Source organism: Silene latifolia, chromosome 8, assembly GCF_048544455.1.
Source record: "Silene latifolia isolate original U9 population chromosome 8, ASM4854445v1, whole genome shotgun sequence".
NCBI lineage: Eukaryota > Viridiplantae > Streptophyta > Magnoliopsida > Caryophyllales > Caryophyllaceae > Silene > Silene latifolia.
The window spans coordinates 21,244,001-21,261,340 of NC_133533.1; the positions used below are offsets into that span (position 1 = coordinate 21,244,001).

A 17,340-nucleotide genomic window follows, 5' to 3' on the forward strand; every position below is an offset into this window, starting at 1 on the left:
ACAACCACGATCGATCAGTAGAGGCCGCTAACGCGGGCGGGATTGGGTGTCCGATTAAAGGGCTTCCCAATGCGTACCCTCACCCCTTACTCAGAACCTTTAGATAGTGGATGACCTTATCCAGGGCGTACGAGAGTCATTTTAGGCATAGAATGCTAAAAGGGGGACGAGTCCTTATCTTTAGTACCTATGTCAAGCACCGCTTTTTGCCTTGATTGACCTAGGTATAAAGTGGATTCTAACGGGTTCCACGCATCCCATTATTGCTTGGTGGCGACTCCAAACATCTCTAATCGTTTCGAGACCATTACTGAGACGAAACCGACTGATCTAAAGCGATCCGGTCGAAAGCATTTTTACGTCACCGTGCGTGGCTTTCTAGACCGCTGCATGACCACAATTTGGCTTGGCGTGCAGGTGGCCCGTGACTACGGACCGGTAGGCGGCATCTCTCCTGCAGACCGGCTTATGGCCCATGTCCACAGATTGGCGACTCCACTGGGGAAACTAGGACACTTGTGTCTTTGTGATCTTTAGAGGTGAAATCCGAACGAGGTCGTGGTTAAAGTGTATTAATTAATATTTACGGTCATAAGTCGGGTTCCTTGTCTGGGCCCACAACCTAACCTTTATCGACCAATTGGCTCGTCCCATCGGCGTGAGTTTTCACATCCCCGCCTTTCGAATCCTGATTGAGTCAAGCATACCGTTGACCTTACACACTTCTGTTTCGTCAAAGAGCTTTCATCACCTTCGAGCACGAGGCTAGGGCACCCTCCTTACACATTTTGTTTGGATTGGTATCCCCCTCTCAAATCGGGGTTTGATTGCCTGGTGTGTAACCCATCCATATAAGCCAAAACCCGTGTCAGCATTATGCATACTATAATGAAACTGTGAGTGCTTATGTGCTATGTGATGATAAGTCCTTTCGTGTCATTTTCAAACTTTCAATACACCTTTTTGCGCCGTTATAATGGCCGTTTCAAACCTCGGTCTTTCAGCGACCGTTGCAAACCATTTTTATGCCGTCCTAATGACAACTTTTAAAACCGGTTTTCTACAACCATTTTAAAAACACATTTTGCTCCGTTATAATTTCCGTTTCAAACCTCGGTCTTTCGCTGACCATTGCCCATCTTTTATGCCGTCGTAATGACGATTTTCAAACCCGGTTGTTACAACCATTTCAAAATACCTTTTTATGCCGTTATAATGGCCATTTCAAAACTCGATTTTTATAACCGTTTCAAATGCACCTTTTCATGCCGTTGCAATGACGATTTCAAACCTTGGTTTTCACAAACCAGTTCAAAATAACCTTTGACGTCATCATAATGGCCATTTCAAAACTCGGTCTCTCGCCGACCGTTACATTCCCGAAGTGCCCCTTTACGCCGTCGTAATGACGAATTCTACCCTCGAATTTTCAAAATTGGAAATCAATTTTCAAACTAAAACGTTTTTCAAACCCTCGTAATGATGATTTCAACCCGTGCAACTTTCCGAATTTCAAATCTCATTTTCGAAATCAAATTTGGCTTTTCTAAGCCGTCGTAATGACGATTTCAATTCTCACACTTTTCGATTTGCATAAAGTCTTTCAAAGGTTAAAACGGTTTTCTAACCCGTTGTAATGATGAATTCAATCCTCACAATTTCCAATTTCAAGTCTTGAAAATGATTTTAGCCGTTTTCAAATTTCAAATCAAAAATCAAATCATTGAAAACAAATTAAATTGTTTTCAAATCTCAAATCAAAAATCAAATCATTTGAAAGTGAAATTAACCGTTTTCAAATTCCAATTCAAAAGCAAGTATTTGAAGACCAATTTAAATCCAATTTCAAACGAATTGAACCATTTTCAAATTCCAATTCGAAATCAAATCATTTGAAAGCCAATTTAACCGCTTTCAAATTCCAATCAAAAATCAAATCATTTGAAAGACAATTTAGTCGTTTTCAAATTTCGTTCAAAGTCAAATCATTTAAAAACGAATTTAACCGTTTTCAAATTCCAATTCAAAATCAAATCATTTGAAGGCCAATTTAACCGCTTTCAAATTTGAAATCCAATTCCAAATCATTTGAAAACAAATTTAACCATTTTCAAATTTCAAATTCAAGATCAAATCTTTGAATACAAATCTATCCGTTTTCAATTTTCAAATCCAAAATCAGTTTTTGTTTTTTGAAAACAAATTTAACCGTTTTCAAATTTCAATTCAAAATCAAATCTTTGAAAACAAATTTAACCGTTTTCAAATTTTCAACCCAATTTTAAATCCTTTGAAAACAAATTTAACCGTTTTCATGGACATTGTGATGACGATTCCAAATACGATTTTCAAATTCGTGATTCGGAATTTCAAAAACTGTCTTTGGGAACAACACATTGATTTCAGAGCCGCCGCAATCTCAACTTAAACCGTCTTTTGAAAACAAACCTAAGACAACCCTTTCAACTGGCCGACCTTCTAAAGATCCCTACTCTTCGGAAGCCGTACATAAAACGACAAATGAATCCTTTTGAAAATTTCTATTTTCGAAAATTTCAGTCCACCTTTCCGATTCAGCCTCAAGTCGATTAGAGTCTAGTCGATTTCAAGACAAGTCATCTAAATAACGTTGAGTCTCCGCCGAATTTAGTACCTACCATTTGGTCTAGGTCGTATCGCCTAATTTTCGAGACATCTTCGATGGCGTTAGGAGAGTCAAAACCTCTCCGGTATTAAACCCGTCTTTCCCCTACATTACGGGTAAAAGGTCAAGTTTTGTGTACATGTCTCGTCCAACGGCGTCACTCCATCGACAAACATCCAAATCTCATCAGAAGTCGTCTGTCCAGGCATCACTATGCCAAAGTCGACACTCGAGTCTAAGTTCAACGTCATGCACCAAGAGTTCAAACACAAGAGGTCATTCACTATCTTTAATGAACTCATAACCTAGTCACAACGTCGCGTCTTCACGACAAAACTGCCTTTTGTACATATGTGTCGTACTTGCCTTTGTTTGTGCGATTCCTTGCCAAGCCAAGTTATAACTACTATTGTTATGTCAAATAGGAAGTCCTTGGGTGCCATCGATCGTCGACAAGAAACTCAAGAAGCCGATAAATCTGTAACCGCATTGACTTCTGCTGAAATCAACAACATGGTCCTTCAACTCCTTGCTACCGTGAAAAACTTGAGCACTCATATCTCCCAGGTTGAGGACAAAATGATGACCGGGAATTTTCCTTCTTCTGATATTGAGCAAAGGGTAAGCTTCTTGAAAGCCAGCTACTTGCCAATGATAAAACCTACCCTAGTTGGAGGACTACCAAAACAACTGAAGCCAATTCCTTAGGTGCTTCACCAACCAAAACCAGACGACCTCATAGGTCCTTCCCTGATTTGGGTATGCCTTATGCAACAGCCTTGGATAGGCTAGTCTCCAAAGGAAAGGTTGAGCCGATTGGTCCAACTCCAGACCCTCTACCAAACAAGCGAGGACGTAGATGGGACGGAAACCTGTTTTGTCAATATCACCAAGGTCGCGGACATGATACTGAAATGTGTCTCCCTGTAAAAGGTGCCATCTTTAATATGATCGAAAAGGGAAAGTTACCATTACCTCCCTCAACAATCAACAAAAACAACCCTCCAGAAAATCCTATTGGACACAGTGAGGAATCTTCCCTAGACTGCTCTCATCTCATCTCTCCCGACGATGAGAAAGTTCATGCAATTGACGAAGATGGCATACAAAGAGTTATAATGATGCTCTCCGTCTCTATTAACAACATATTCTCAAAGCTGCAAGTTGCTATCGATGATTTGAACACCCGGGTAGCTAATTTGGAGAAAAGGTTTGGTAGTACCGAAAATGAACCTCACCATCAAGGAGAAAACCAACCCTTGGTTCACCAACCAACAGCTGTTGAAAATGAGGAGTCATCCGATGGTTCCCACATCCATGAACCCACCAACAATGTAACCTTCCACCCTTTGTTGCACAACAAGAGACCAACCCTCCAATAGGTCCTACTGAAGCTGAAAAGCGACTCCAATACTTGGAGGAGAAACTAATGTACCTCAAGGGAGATGGCATCTACATGGAGAATAGTCGTAAATATGAGGCCGCGAATTCTAAATTGCCAACCAACTTCAACATGACTGAAATCCCAAAGTTAAAGGGGCATGAAAACCCTTTGAACCACATTCGTGCTTTCAAAGACTACATGTCTATCAAAGGCATCAAACCTGAGATGTTCTTAAGGATCTTTCCTTCATCTCTCGACACCATCCATAAGCAATGGTTCTAATCTTTGGAACACAAGAATATTGCCACTTGGGATGATGCTGCAATTAAATTCACTAAGCAATACGCAGATAATGCTGAGATCCAAGTCAACATGCGCACTATAGAGGTTCTTACCCAAAATGAAAAAGAAGGTTTCACCGACTTCCTAAGTAGGTGGAGGAAGACTAGCACACAACTTGTTGAACATCCAGACGAGGCCACTTTTGTGGAAAAGTTCGTGGATAACTTGAGACACATTTATGCAAACCATTTGAGGTATCAAAACATAAAGTCTTTCAAATATTTGACTATACTAGGGACAAGAATTGAAGATGACATCCGTAAAGGACTCTTGTCCAAAATGGTAGGTCGTGGATATCAAGGCTCGACGAGTCGTTCTTATGTTTGTACTAGCAAAACCGATGAGGTTAACCTTTTCGAATCATCTAAGAAGAATATCCCACAAAGGAAGTTCACAAACATTGGAGATTCATACTCCAACGCTCTGAAGAGAATGATGGAACAGGGTAAGCTCTAACCCATAGGAGCTACACCCGACCCAGAAATGAAGTCTAAATTCTGGGACGAAAATGCATACTGCGAATATCATATAAGCAAGGGACACGATACAGATAAATTCTTTAAACTAAAACATGTCCTTAAGGATATGATCGAAGATGGACGTTTACCTATACCTCCTGGAGGTAAATCTAACAATACTCAGAATCCTCTTGGAGTTCTGATGAACACAGATGAGGAATCCGCCATGGATTGCTCACACCTTATCTCTCCAACCAAGGAGGAAGTCTGTGGAATATGGGCCGACGACGATGAAGATGAATACCTCACAGAACACTACCTAGTCAAAGCTAGTGAGGCTATAGTCAAAGCTAGTGAAGATCTAGATATAGACCATCTTACTCATTCAGAACGTCCTTGTCTCTCAGAACGGTCCTACAAATGGTCCAGTTACTAACACCAACGTCATCACACCAAATGACGAAGATACATCCACTGATCACTTACTGAAACAACTACAGAAGATAAAGGCTGATCTTTCAGTCTGGCAACTAATCGCGACCTCATTTCCCCATCGTCAAGCTTTATTGCAAGAATTGGCTAAACTAAACGTAGCACATAACTCTATGCCTGATGACGTAGTCAACTTGGTCTTCCAGGATTCAATTAGACTAAGTAACCTAGTTACTTTTTCAGATGAAGACTTGCCTCCCTTTGGCGCCAGTCATAAACTCGCTCTATACATTACAGTCACATGCTTAAAGAAGAACGTACTAATGATTTTGTTAGATGATGGCTCTGCAGTCAACGTCATACCACTAAAGACATCATGCAAGTTAGGCATGAAAGAATCAGATTGGACTCCTTCCAACCAAGGTGTTCGAGCATACGATGGAACACGACGCAAAGTAGTAAGACTAATCAACCTCACTATAGCCACATGGCCAATTGAGCAAAAGGTTAATTTTTAAATAGTGAATATCAAAGCGTCATTCAATATACTTCTGGGAAGGCCTTGGATTCACTCTTCCAAAGCAGTAACATCCACCTTCCACCAGAAGATTAAGATCCCTCTAGATGGCAAAATAGTGACGATCACTTCGTCACCTATCAAGGCTGTAATAGAGAAACTGTTAAGCAACCCAGTGGTCACAGATCCAGTATATCAGCTTGGGGGCTTTCAGAGCATAAACCTTGTAGAGAGCAAACTGGCACCTCTGTACTTCAATCCATATTCCAATTTAGTTGTTAACCACATACTCAAGTCCCAGGGATACTTCCCGGGAATGCCATTGAATCCTGCCAAGAAAAATACCTTCTCACCTTACAAGGAAAGAATTTCTCAAAGGATACCATTAGGATTGGGATACAAACCTACAAAAGAATAAGCTTTGGAAATGCTCACTCAATTTCAGAACCGTAAGAACAAAGGAATCCAAATGCAATCCTACCTCCATACCCTAAATGGATACTTCATCAGAGAAGGGAGTCATGAAAACTTTCACGGGTTTCCCGAACCTTGGCACTATAAGGGAATGCAACTAGATGGATTCGACGTCTTCCAAGATTGCTACTTCATCCCTTCAGAAACGGTTCATACCGTCAAAACTCGTCAAATGCCTTGTTTAGACGAACAGGATATTAGCCTTCTGTTTGGAGGGGACCGATTTGTCAGAGCGGCACAGGATGAGATCATTACCATGATATTTCAGGATGACCATTTCAACCCAACATCATTGATCACCGAAACCAATTAAAACCAGCAGAAAGGATGGAGAAAGTCTATCAAGTGGACTAACAACCAAGGAAGGCTCTTCAACCTCACCACTGGAGAAGGAGAGATGTTCAAAGGATAACCTAAAGACAACGAATATGAGTTGGAATCGAAACCATATTCTGAGTCTAGAGAAGTCGCTAGAGAGTCTTCTCCTGTCATCATACCTCTCCCTTTGTTTCTCCTAGCATAGCATCAAGTAGTAACAGTAGCTTGGGAAATGTCCCGGTAGCTGTCCCTCTACAACCACTAACTACTGAACAGATGGATTCTTTGTTTCAACTCTTTTCAAAATTTGATATGAATAAATCAGATTCTGCTTACTCTTCGTGTTATTCTGAATGCAATTCTAATTATGATGACAATGAGGAGGATCCTGACCCAGACTCAATCGATTTACCTCCCTACATAGTTAAAGAAATATTACAAGAGGCGGAAGGGGCACCGATTATAGAGAACACCGAACCCATGAACATTGGAACCGAACTAGAACCCCAAGAACTTAGGTTAGGAACGACCCTAAACCCAACTGAAAGGGCTAGTTTCATCGACATCCTACACGAGTTCAAGGACGTTTTCGCTTGGCCTTACAAGGACATGCCAGGAATCGACAGGGATTTTGAAGAACATCGAATTTCAATCAAACCAGGTTTGAAACCCGTAAAACAGAAGCTTCGTCGAATGAGGACTGAATGGGCTATTAAAATCAAAGAAGAAATCGATAAACAATTCAAAGCCGGGTTCATCAAAGTTTCCGAGTATTAAGACTGGGTGGCTAACATAGTCCCCGTACCGAAAAAAAGGATAGGCGAATCAGAGTTTGTGTTAATTTCAGAGACTTAAATAAAGCAAGTCCCAAGGATAACTTCCCTCCACCACACATCGACATATTGGTAGATAATACAGCAGATCACGCGTTGTTATCCTTCATGGATGGGTATGCAGGGTATAATCAAATCAAAATAGCCATAGAAGACATGCATAAGACATCCCTCGTTACTCAATGGGGCACCTATTGTTATACAGTTATGCCATTCGGGTTAATCAATGCTGGGGCCACATATCAACGAACTGCAACTACCTTGCTTTATGACATGATGCATAAAGAAGTAGAAGTATACGTAGATGATATGATCGTTAAGTCCAAGGCCAGGAAAGGGCATATCGATAACCTTCGCAAATTCTTCCTAAGATTGCGCAAGTACATCATGAGACTCAATCCGCAGAAATGTGCATTCGTGGTAACGTCGGGCAAGCTCCTGGGATACGTCGTCAGTCAAAGAGGAATATAAATTGATCCATCTAAGATGAAAGCTTTAACCGAAATGCCACAACCCCAGACAGAGAAGGAGGTTAGAGGATTTCTAGGCAAAGTTTAGTATATAAGCCGATTCATATCCAAGCTTACCATGATCTGTGAACCCATTTTCAAGAAGCTCAAGAAAACAGATCATACTATATGGGACGACGACTGTCAGAAGGCATTTGACAAGATTAAGGAGATACTAGCCAAACCACCAGTGCTGATGCCTCCTCAACGAGATCAACCTCTTGGTTTATATCTCACGGTTACTGAAACAGCCATGAGAGCTATGCTCGCGCAAACTGTCGGAAAAAAAGAAAGAGCTATCTACTAACTTAGTAAGAAGTTCATAGAATACGAGTGTAAATACACACCTCTCAAAAAGACATGCCTCGCTCTTGTGTGGGCGACAAAAAAGCTACGCCACTACATGCTTAGTTACTCTGTCAAAGTGTATTCTAAAATGGATCCCGTCAAGTACCTCTTTGAGAAACCCGTCCTCAATGGTCGATTGGCAAGATGGACCCTCATGCTCTCAGAGTTCGATCTCAAATACATACCTCTAAAGGTCATGAAGGGGCACATTGTTGCCGAATTTTTCGCAGACAATCCCATCAATGACACCCAAATAATAGACATGTGGTCGTTTCCAGATAAGGACATCCTACAAACTAGTGTAGACTCCCGGGACCTTTATTTTGATGGAGCATCAAATTTAAGAGGATTTTTTTTTTGGTAAAATGTGAGTATGTATATTATAAATCAAAGAGATAGATACATAAGGTGTTCAAACATCACTAATCATCTATTACACATAATTTCTTATGTTTAAGACAATCTAAATCAGTCTTAGTGATTATTTTGAAATCCCTTCCTCGTAGCTTAGCTTTCACCTCCTCAATGACTTGGTCTACTACTCCTTCAGGCCTTAACAGCATCCCCTCTATCTTGCTCTTATTCCTCTACTGCCAGATATGATACATAACACCCCATAGCAAAGCAACTTGTACCTCTTGCTGTAACTTTGTACCTGTCCTTTGAGTGCACCAGCCAAGCATATCCGTGACAGGGAAGCTAATCTTCATCTTCTGACTGATGTTCTGCACAACCCTCCTACTATATATACAGTCACACAGCAAGTGGTCTATGCTTTCAGCAGCCTGTTCACACAGTAAGCACCTGTCATCAACATCCAGACCATATTTAATCATCTTATCTTTAGTTCTCATAGCTCCATGTGCATACAACCATCCTATGAATTGATGCTTTGGTATCACATGCTTATTCCAGATCCATTTAAACCAGGTAGCAGTAGGTTTTCTTCCCTTTAGCCATTCGTAGCACATAGAAGGAGCATACTGGGACTGTGCAGTCTAGGTACCATCATTATACCCAGGGAGCATTTCCTCCTTAACTTTTCATATCCTTCTCCAAACCCAACTAGAGCTAGCAGTAGGTTTATATTCCAGCCAATCCTTCCCCTTTAAGTAGTTCTTTTTTACCCACTGCACCCAAATTGAGTCTTTCTCCTCCATGATCCAATGAACCAGTCTGCCTATAATTACTTTGTTCATAACTTCCTAGTCTTTTAGACCTAATCCTCCCTTTTCTTTTGAACATCACACCTTATCCCAAGCTACAAGTGGCACTGTCCTGTAATCAGCACTGTTATCCCACAAGAAGTTTCTGCAAGTAGTAAGAAAACTTCTTGGCCCCATAATTATGAATCCTACTGCATATCTTCTCAACCAGGCACTCACAATCAATTTTCTTCAATCTTGTGATCTGTATAAGAATCCCTAGGTATTTGAAAGGCAGTAGTCCCTCCACAAACCCAGACACCCTTAAGATATCCTATTTAATGTGCTCAGGGACTCCTTGAAAATATGCATTCGACTTGGAAGCACTTACCTGTAGCCCAGATGCCTTAGAGAAAGTAGAAAAAGATCTTAGCAGGAGCATCATGGATTGGGCATCCCCTCTACTGAAGAGAAGTACATCATCTGCAAACATTAGATTTGCCAGTTTTACTTCTTTACATAGAGGATGGTAGTTAAACTCAAATTTATCAGCTGCATATTTCAATATCCTTGTCTAGTACTCCATACATAAGGTAAAGATGAGGGGGGGATAGTGGGTCTCCATGTCTGAGGCCCCTCTTACCTTGAAAGTATCCAAACATGTCCCCATTGAGTGACAGAGAGAAGGTTGCAGTAGTGATACACTGCAATACCATAACTTTGAACTCAGTAGGGAAATTAAAAGCATCTAGCAATTGTTCAACAAAGGACCACTCTACTGTGTCATAAGCTTTTTGGAAGTCAATCTTGAACATACACCTGGGTGTAGCATTTGGTCTTTCATAAAGCCTGATCAAGTCTTGACAAATAAGAATGTTCTCCTGAATGCTCCTATTTTGAATGAAAGCCCCCTGGTTCTGATCAATGATACTAGGCAATACATCAGCTAATCTAGCACATAACAGTTTAGAAATGATTTTGTATATGACATTGCAGCATGCTATAGGACGAAACTGCATCACACTTTGAGGTCTTTCACATTTGTGAAAAAGGGTTAGGTTTATTGCATTAATTTGCCTGAGAAGTCTCTTATGAGTGAAGAAATCCTGGACAACAATTATCACATCCCCACCTATCACACCCCAAGCATCTTTGAAGAACTTACTTGTGTACCCATCAGGTCCAGGGGACTTGATGTCAGGAATGCTAAACAAAATATCTCTAATATCCTTACTAGTGACTGGTCTATTCAGCAGAACATGATGGTCAGCATTACACCTGGGCCCTTGGTCAATGATTTTTCTGTGAACCTTATTTGTCTCATGGCTAGCTCTAAGTAAGTATTCATAATACTCCAGGAAGGCATTATGCACCTGCTCTGGTGTGTCACACATTTTACCAGATGTATCCTCAATCATCATAACCCTATTCCCATTTCTTCTTTTTTTGAGTACCCCATGGAAATAAGAGCTGTTAGCATCCCCCTGCAGCAGCCATTGCATCTTAGCTTTTTAAGCTAAAAAGCTATCCCTTGCTACACTCAGGTCCCTTAAAGTTTTTGAAGCTTCAAACTCCTCTGATATAAGGCCAACATTAGAAGGATCCTTTCCATTCATTTTTTGCAATTCAACTACTTTTCTCTGCAGAATAGAAGTAGTATTTTCTATATCACTATACTTCTCTCTATTCAAATCTTTCAAGGCAGGCTTCAGGAACTTTAAATTTTTTGCTAGCCTGAATTGAGGGGTACCATGGCTACTATACTCCAACATCTTTTGATGATAGGCAGAAAATCCTTAGATGCTCCCCACATATTGTAATATTTGAAATTTCTTGTTTTCTGGACCTGAGTTGAACTACTAATCAAGCAAGGAGTGTGATCAAGCATGCCTTCAGGGAGGAAATTAGCATATAGCTCAGGAAAACGATCACTCCAAGCTTTATTAGTCATAAATATATCAATCCTACTATAAATCCGATCCTCAGGTTGCTGCTTATTATTCCAGGTAAATATTGAGCCAACAGCAGGAATGTCAACCAACCACAGTCAGCAACACAATTCCTGAAAGGTTCAATCTCAGCATTGGGTGTATTGCCTCCTACTCTCTCAGTAGTTGAAAGCACACAATTGAAATCACCTGCCATAGCCCAAGGGCCATCAACTTGACCAGCAAACCTCCTTAAATGATCCCATAGGGGAGTCCTATCTTGAATTCCATTAAAAGCATAGATCATAGTTAAATAGAACACACTTCTACTCACCAAAGCCTCAATCTTCATATGGATAAACTGAGCATTGTATTCAAGAAATTGAATTCTGAATAGCTTGGGGTCCCATAAAATCCAAATTCTCCCATTAGTATGATATCCATTATTTGTTAAGATGCACCAATTATTAAAGTTATTTACTGCTCTAGCAAAAGACTTGCTTTTTATTTTTGTTTCTAACAATCCAAATAAACCAACTCCCTTATTTTGCAAGAAAAAATGAATGAACTTTTGCTTATTTACCCTATTCATTCCTCTCACATTCTAAAATCCTATTTTATCCATTAGAGGTAGGAGGAGAGTGACCATTACCATTTTCAGTACCATTCAATTTTGAAGGAGAGACCAATATTTCCTTATAAGAATGAGCTCCAAATGTTTCAGCACTATATCCACTCCTGTCTCCCTCCTACCTATGCATTCTGACTAATCTTTTGCGAGGAGTCACAGTCCCAATCACCATCTGTGGTTTTGAGTTCGTCAGAATTAGAGTGCCCTCCTGTGGTTGGGCCACAACAGTTTACTTTACTCTCTATACCTGCTTGACTGGTTTTTTAACAACATTCTCCCGAATTCCTTTCATATAGTGCTCCATCTCATGCCCCATGCCCTGGCACTTCTTGCATTTAACAGGCCTCCACTCATACTCTACATCAACCCTTATAACCGAGCCTTTTTCATCTTTGAAAGCAATCTCTGCAGGTAATTCTTGGTCCACGACTAATTCAACCATAACACGAGCATAACCCAATCTTGTCCTCTCCTCAGTAGCTACATCACATTTAATGAACTTCCCAAGTAAGCTAGCTATTTTAGGTAATCCTTTACCCCAAAATTTCAGAGGAAGCTTATGGATTTGAACCCAAGCAGGAACAAATTTCACATCTTCCTTTGTCATCTCCAAGTCCCTCGTCCAAGGCTTAACAATCAATGGCTTATTATCAAATAAATAGTGCCCTGAACTCAGGACCTTGTCTTTCATTTCCATCGTTTTAAACCTCACCAAAAATATCCCATTGGGCATGAACGAGATTTTGTGAATATTAAACTTTGTCAAAATTCGTCTTATGAATCCTTCTACCACCTCTTATGGTGGATTTGCCCCTAAAATAAAGCATACTACCGCCTGATTCCAATACTCAATCTCCTCTTCAACGTCCTCCAGTTGTATCTGTAACATGTCATCAGTCTCTGTTTTTGGTTCATCTTCATCACTAGGAGTACTCTAATCTGCTGTCTCCTGTACTACTTCCTCATCGTCCTCATTAACAGTAGCATCATCCTCACATTCCTCTTCCTCTTCATCAGTTTCTACCACTAGTTCTGGAATACCATTGATCTCATGAATGTTTTTAGTCTTACGTTCCTCATCAACATCTGGTCGTGCCCTAGTTTCATTAGGGTTAGGATTTACCTCAGTTTCCTTATTTGGCTCTTCTTCTGACGAATTCTTTGAACCTGGTATACTCCTTCCTCGCAGCATCATCTCCCTCTGTCGTTGAAGATTGGATTTCCTAGCCATAGGCTCGAAAATCGAAGGCGGCTTCTCTCTCAAGGTTTTTTTTTTCTTGTTGTTATGTGAACAACATTGAGTTGTCTATTCTTAATTTAAGAGGATTTGGAATATGAGTGTTGCTCATTTCTCCTGTAGGTGAGCATACACCACTTTCTGTCAAACTCGACTTCGCGGTGACAAATAACACAACAAAATATGAAGCTTGTCTCATTGGTCTACAAGCGGCAGTAAGTTTAGGCATCAGGAACCTTTGAGTGCACGGAGATTCATCCTTTATCATCAACCAAATTACGGGATCTTGGAAAATTTGAAGTGAAAGTCTAGCACCCTATCAGGCTAGGATAGATCAAGTTGCCCAATTCTTCGATCAAGTCACTTATCTACACCTACCTCGTGAAGAGAATCAATTCACAGATACTCTTGCAAAACTTGCATCTTTGATTAATATGAAAGACAACATGATAGAAATGCCTTTATGCATCGAACGGCGGTCAGAACCAGCCAATGTACACCAGATTACCTTGGTTTCAAGCCATTCTAAACTTCAAACTCAATGGTACCTATCCACCTGATATGGATAAAAGGGGATAACATGACATACGCCTACTAGCCTCTCAATACCTCCTCATGAAGGGAGAATTATACAGAAGAACACCTCTTGGTGTAGTTTTGCGTTGTCTTAATCATTCACAGGCACAAAAACTGATGGAAGAAGTTCACGATGGAGAGTGTGGTCCTCACATGACTGGACCAATGATGGTAAACAAAATAACATGTCTAGGATATTACTGGACAACAATGGAGTCAAATTGTATCAAATACGTAAGACATTGCCATAATTGCCAAATTTTCGGGAATGTACAACGCGTTCCTCCCTCACTACTTTAAACCATGACTTCTCCTTGGCCGTCTTCTGCTTGGGGAATTGATGTGACCCATATTTGCGCACATTTAGTCCCCTAATTAAGCCTATTTTGCATACTATTATAACATTCCATAGCCATTTCATCCGTCAAATACTTTCTATTTTGCTTTTCTAGTGCATTTCGTATGTTTTGTAGGAAAGAAGATAATTAGGCGGAAATTCTCGTCTTTCGTGCATATTTGGAAGCTTATTGACGATATTAGATGGACTAGTATGAAGAGGAGGCAAGAACTAAAGAATAATCTCACAAGAATGAGAAGTAAGTGAAGAGAAGGATTCTGAAGAAAAATCCGAGCGGCCAAGGAGACAAGACGCCCGTCCAAGAGCCTGAATCCGAGGGGTTTCCACATTATAAATTCCTCTCAGATTAGATTAGGAGTAGATTAGAATAAATTACTCTTTAATCTTTCCACAAATTACACATCAATCTCTCCTTAATTATTGTCCAAGTTTGTTACTTTTGGGTAATTGAAGATTATTGGGTTATTATTGGAGGATTGACAACCCTTCATCAATCAATCAAGTTTCTTCTATTATTCTTTGCTTTACTATTTGCATCATCTCAAGTTTGGTATAATTCATTTACTCTTTATTGTTTATTTCCTCATTCTCTTATCATGTTTACATTTGTTGTGATGATTGACACCATTAATGACATGTTTACCATGATAATAAGTGAGTAGTCTCTTAACTAGGATTAGTGGGTAATTAGGGGAAACCAACATGGGATTTATCATGCTTAATCTAATATGTTCACATAATTAATTTGCTTGCTTGTTGTGATGTCAACTTTATGCACATGTTATGTTTGATGAAATGCTAAGCCTATGAATCCTTGCATTTTACCCATCTCTTACCTTTTCAACAAGACTTGTAAGATATAAACCAACTCGAGTCTTGTTAGATCATGCATAGAAGTTGAATAGGAGGAAAGTAAGTCGACTTGTAGGTGTTGTACAATCTAATCGATTCGGCTCCGGGACCCTACTCTTCCTATGAACCGTAAGACATAAACCAACTCGGTTCCTCTATAACATTAATTGCTTGCAACTTTGTAAATATGTTTGTATGATCAACACCATGAATACCCTATGAACCCATGACATCCTAGTGCTTTTAGTCATTTGTTTAAATTTCTTAGTTAATTGTTTGCTTTACTTTATTGTTTCCATTAGTCTAGAACACAACTACAAACCCAAACAAATTGTGACACTAGCATAAATTGAGATAGATAGACTTAGAACCCAAAGCACACCGTCCCATGGATCGACCTCGACTTACCGCTAACTAGTTGTTTGTTGAGTATTATAAATGTGTTTGATTGGGAGACCCGACGACATCTAACCTATCAAAATGGCGTCGTTGCTGGGGATGAAGCTATGTGATTAAGTTCTTACTTGTTTGTCTATTTCGATTTTGCTTTCACCTTGAGGAACTTGTTCCTCAAGGATTGTTCTTACCATTTTTGTGTAGTTTCCATACTTGTAGTTGTTTCCTTGTCTTAGCTATGATGGCTCAAGACTCGACATATGGAGTATGTGGTGGATCTTTTGAGTATGACTATGGGTATAGGGAGTTTGAGAAGCAAGTCAACACAAACCTACCTTACTATTTGTACAATGAAAATCCTAACTACTACCCCAATTTTCCCACATCCAATATCCACAACAACCACCCACCCAATACCCACTTCATAATGAGTTTCAATTGCCACAATATAACCACTTTCACACCTACCCGCAACAAGAAGATGAACCCATTCAAAATATGATTCTCCAAATGATGGGAGATCAACAAAATTTCTTCAAACAAATGATAGAGGCGAGCCAAAAGAGGGACAATGTTCTTCAAGGCATTGTTGCCCAAGGTGAGGAATTGGAGATTCAAATTACCCAAATGAAAGAATCCCAAGCAATCACTCCCCACCGTTCTTTGAACATTGATCATGAATGTGAATTTAAAGTAGTAACTTTTGACATGGAAAATGAAGAATGGGAAAAACCAATATCCTTGAGCTCTTGTGAGTATGAAAGTGTGATGTTTGATGAGGAAGATATGAGGTTGAGTAAGCCAAATACTCTTAGCCTCTGTGAGTATGAGGGTGTATCGTTTAATGTGAACATTGAGATGTTGGAGAGAAAATTGCTTGAAGCTCCCATTCATGATTCATATGAAGATAGCGATGATGATGAGACCATAAAAAGGGCCTATGGAGAATACGTGCCTTAAAAGTACCGAGAGGGATGGACTTGTAATATCACCTTGCTTGAGGAACCTATCCTTGAGACATTTGAGATATCCTATCATGAAGATGAATGTCCTTTCCCTATCTCCCATGAAGACTACTTGACACCTACCATAGAGCCAATTATTGTTGAAGAGGATATGGTGGACCTTCTTCAAAAGGTCAAAGCATCATACAAAAGGTACTTGGTGGAAAAGCTCAAAGAGAAACTTGCACGTGAAGCTACTTGTGGAAATTTGGCACCCACAATGACAACTTCTAAGGAACTCGATCATCAAAGCCATGAAAATTCTCCTTCCACCTTGGAAGGATTGAAAAATCAAAATGCTATTACCGTCACCAAAATTGAAAAAGAAGGTGGTGAGTTGAAGTCTCCGGACAAATATAGACCATACTTTAATCCTAGTGTTGACAAGAATCATGGGCTTAATTGTTTGAAGCATTGAGAAAGCTCTAGTACCAAGGACAAGGTGAAAGAAAGAACTTATGGCAAGCTTCCTTGGCCTAATTTCACGTTTAAATGGAGCAACCCATACTTATGCTTATTTGGAGCTTGTTCACAAGTTTTCGATCTTCTATTGAGAGCCTTGAGCTCTATGGACAAGAATTTCTATAATTCAAACTAGTTTGGTAGAGTCCTATCTCAAACCACCATTTGTAAGATATTTCTTGAAATTTTACCTTGTATAATATTGTACATTTTTGCATTTTTATTTAATTTCTTGTACGAGAGTAGTGAGAGAGAGTTTTCTTACATTTTTGTTGAGCAAAATTTCAGAAAAAGATAAGGAGGAACAACAAATTGGTGCAAGGGTTTGATTTTGCAAAGAAAAGAAAGAAAAGGAAGAGAAACAGCGAAAAGACGCTCGTCCCGAGGGTTGGACGCTCGTCCAAAGCCTTCATCAGGGTATTGTTCAGCGCTGTATCGCAATCCGAGCGGATTTGGCCAAAGACGCTCGTCCATAGGGAAGACGCTCGGATT

General features: G+C 39.9%; 1 protein-coding gene across 1 annotated transcript; it reads right to left on the reverse strand.

The window, feature by feature from the left end:
* Window positions 1–10,915: 10,915 nt before the first annotated feature.
* LOC141594842 (uncharacterized) lies at window positions 10,916–12,660 on the reverse strand. The gene is made up of 4 exons (XM_074414831.1): window positions 12,211–12,660; window positions 11,447–11,693; window positions 11,155–11,342; window positions 10,916–11,044 (listed from the first exon to the last, which is right to left on the reverse strand). Exons 1-4 carry the CDS (start codon window positions 12,658–12,660, stop codon window positions 10,916–10,918), a joined length of 1,014 nt encoding a protein of 337 aa, XP_074270932.1.
* Window positions 12,661–17,340: the final 4,680 nt, after the last annotated feature.

What these genes read in the sequence shown, in the direction of transcription:
- LOC141594842 (XM_074414831.1), bottom strand. Translation starts at nt 12,660, where the DNA reads ATGGAAATGAAAGACAAGGTCCTGAGTTCAGGGCACTATTTATTTGAT. An exon ending in GAATTGTGTTGCTGACTGTG is followed by an intron (nt 11,343 to 11,446) that starts GTTGGTTGACAT and finishes TGACTAATAAAG; the next exon opens with CTTGGAGTGATCGTTTTCCT. An exon ending in GTTGGAGTATAGTAGCCATG is followed by an intron (nt 11,045 to 11,154) that starts GTACCCCTCAAT and finishes TCTATTCTGCAG; the next exon opens with AGAAAAGTAGTTGAATTGCA.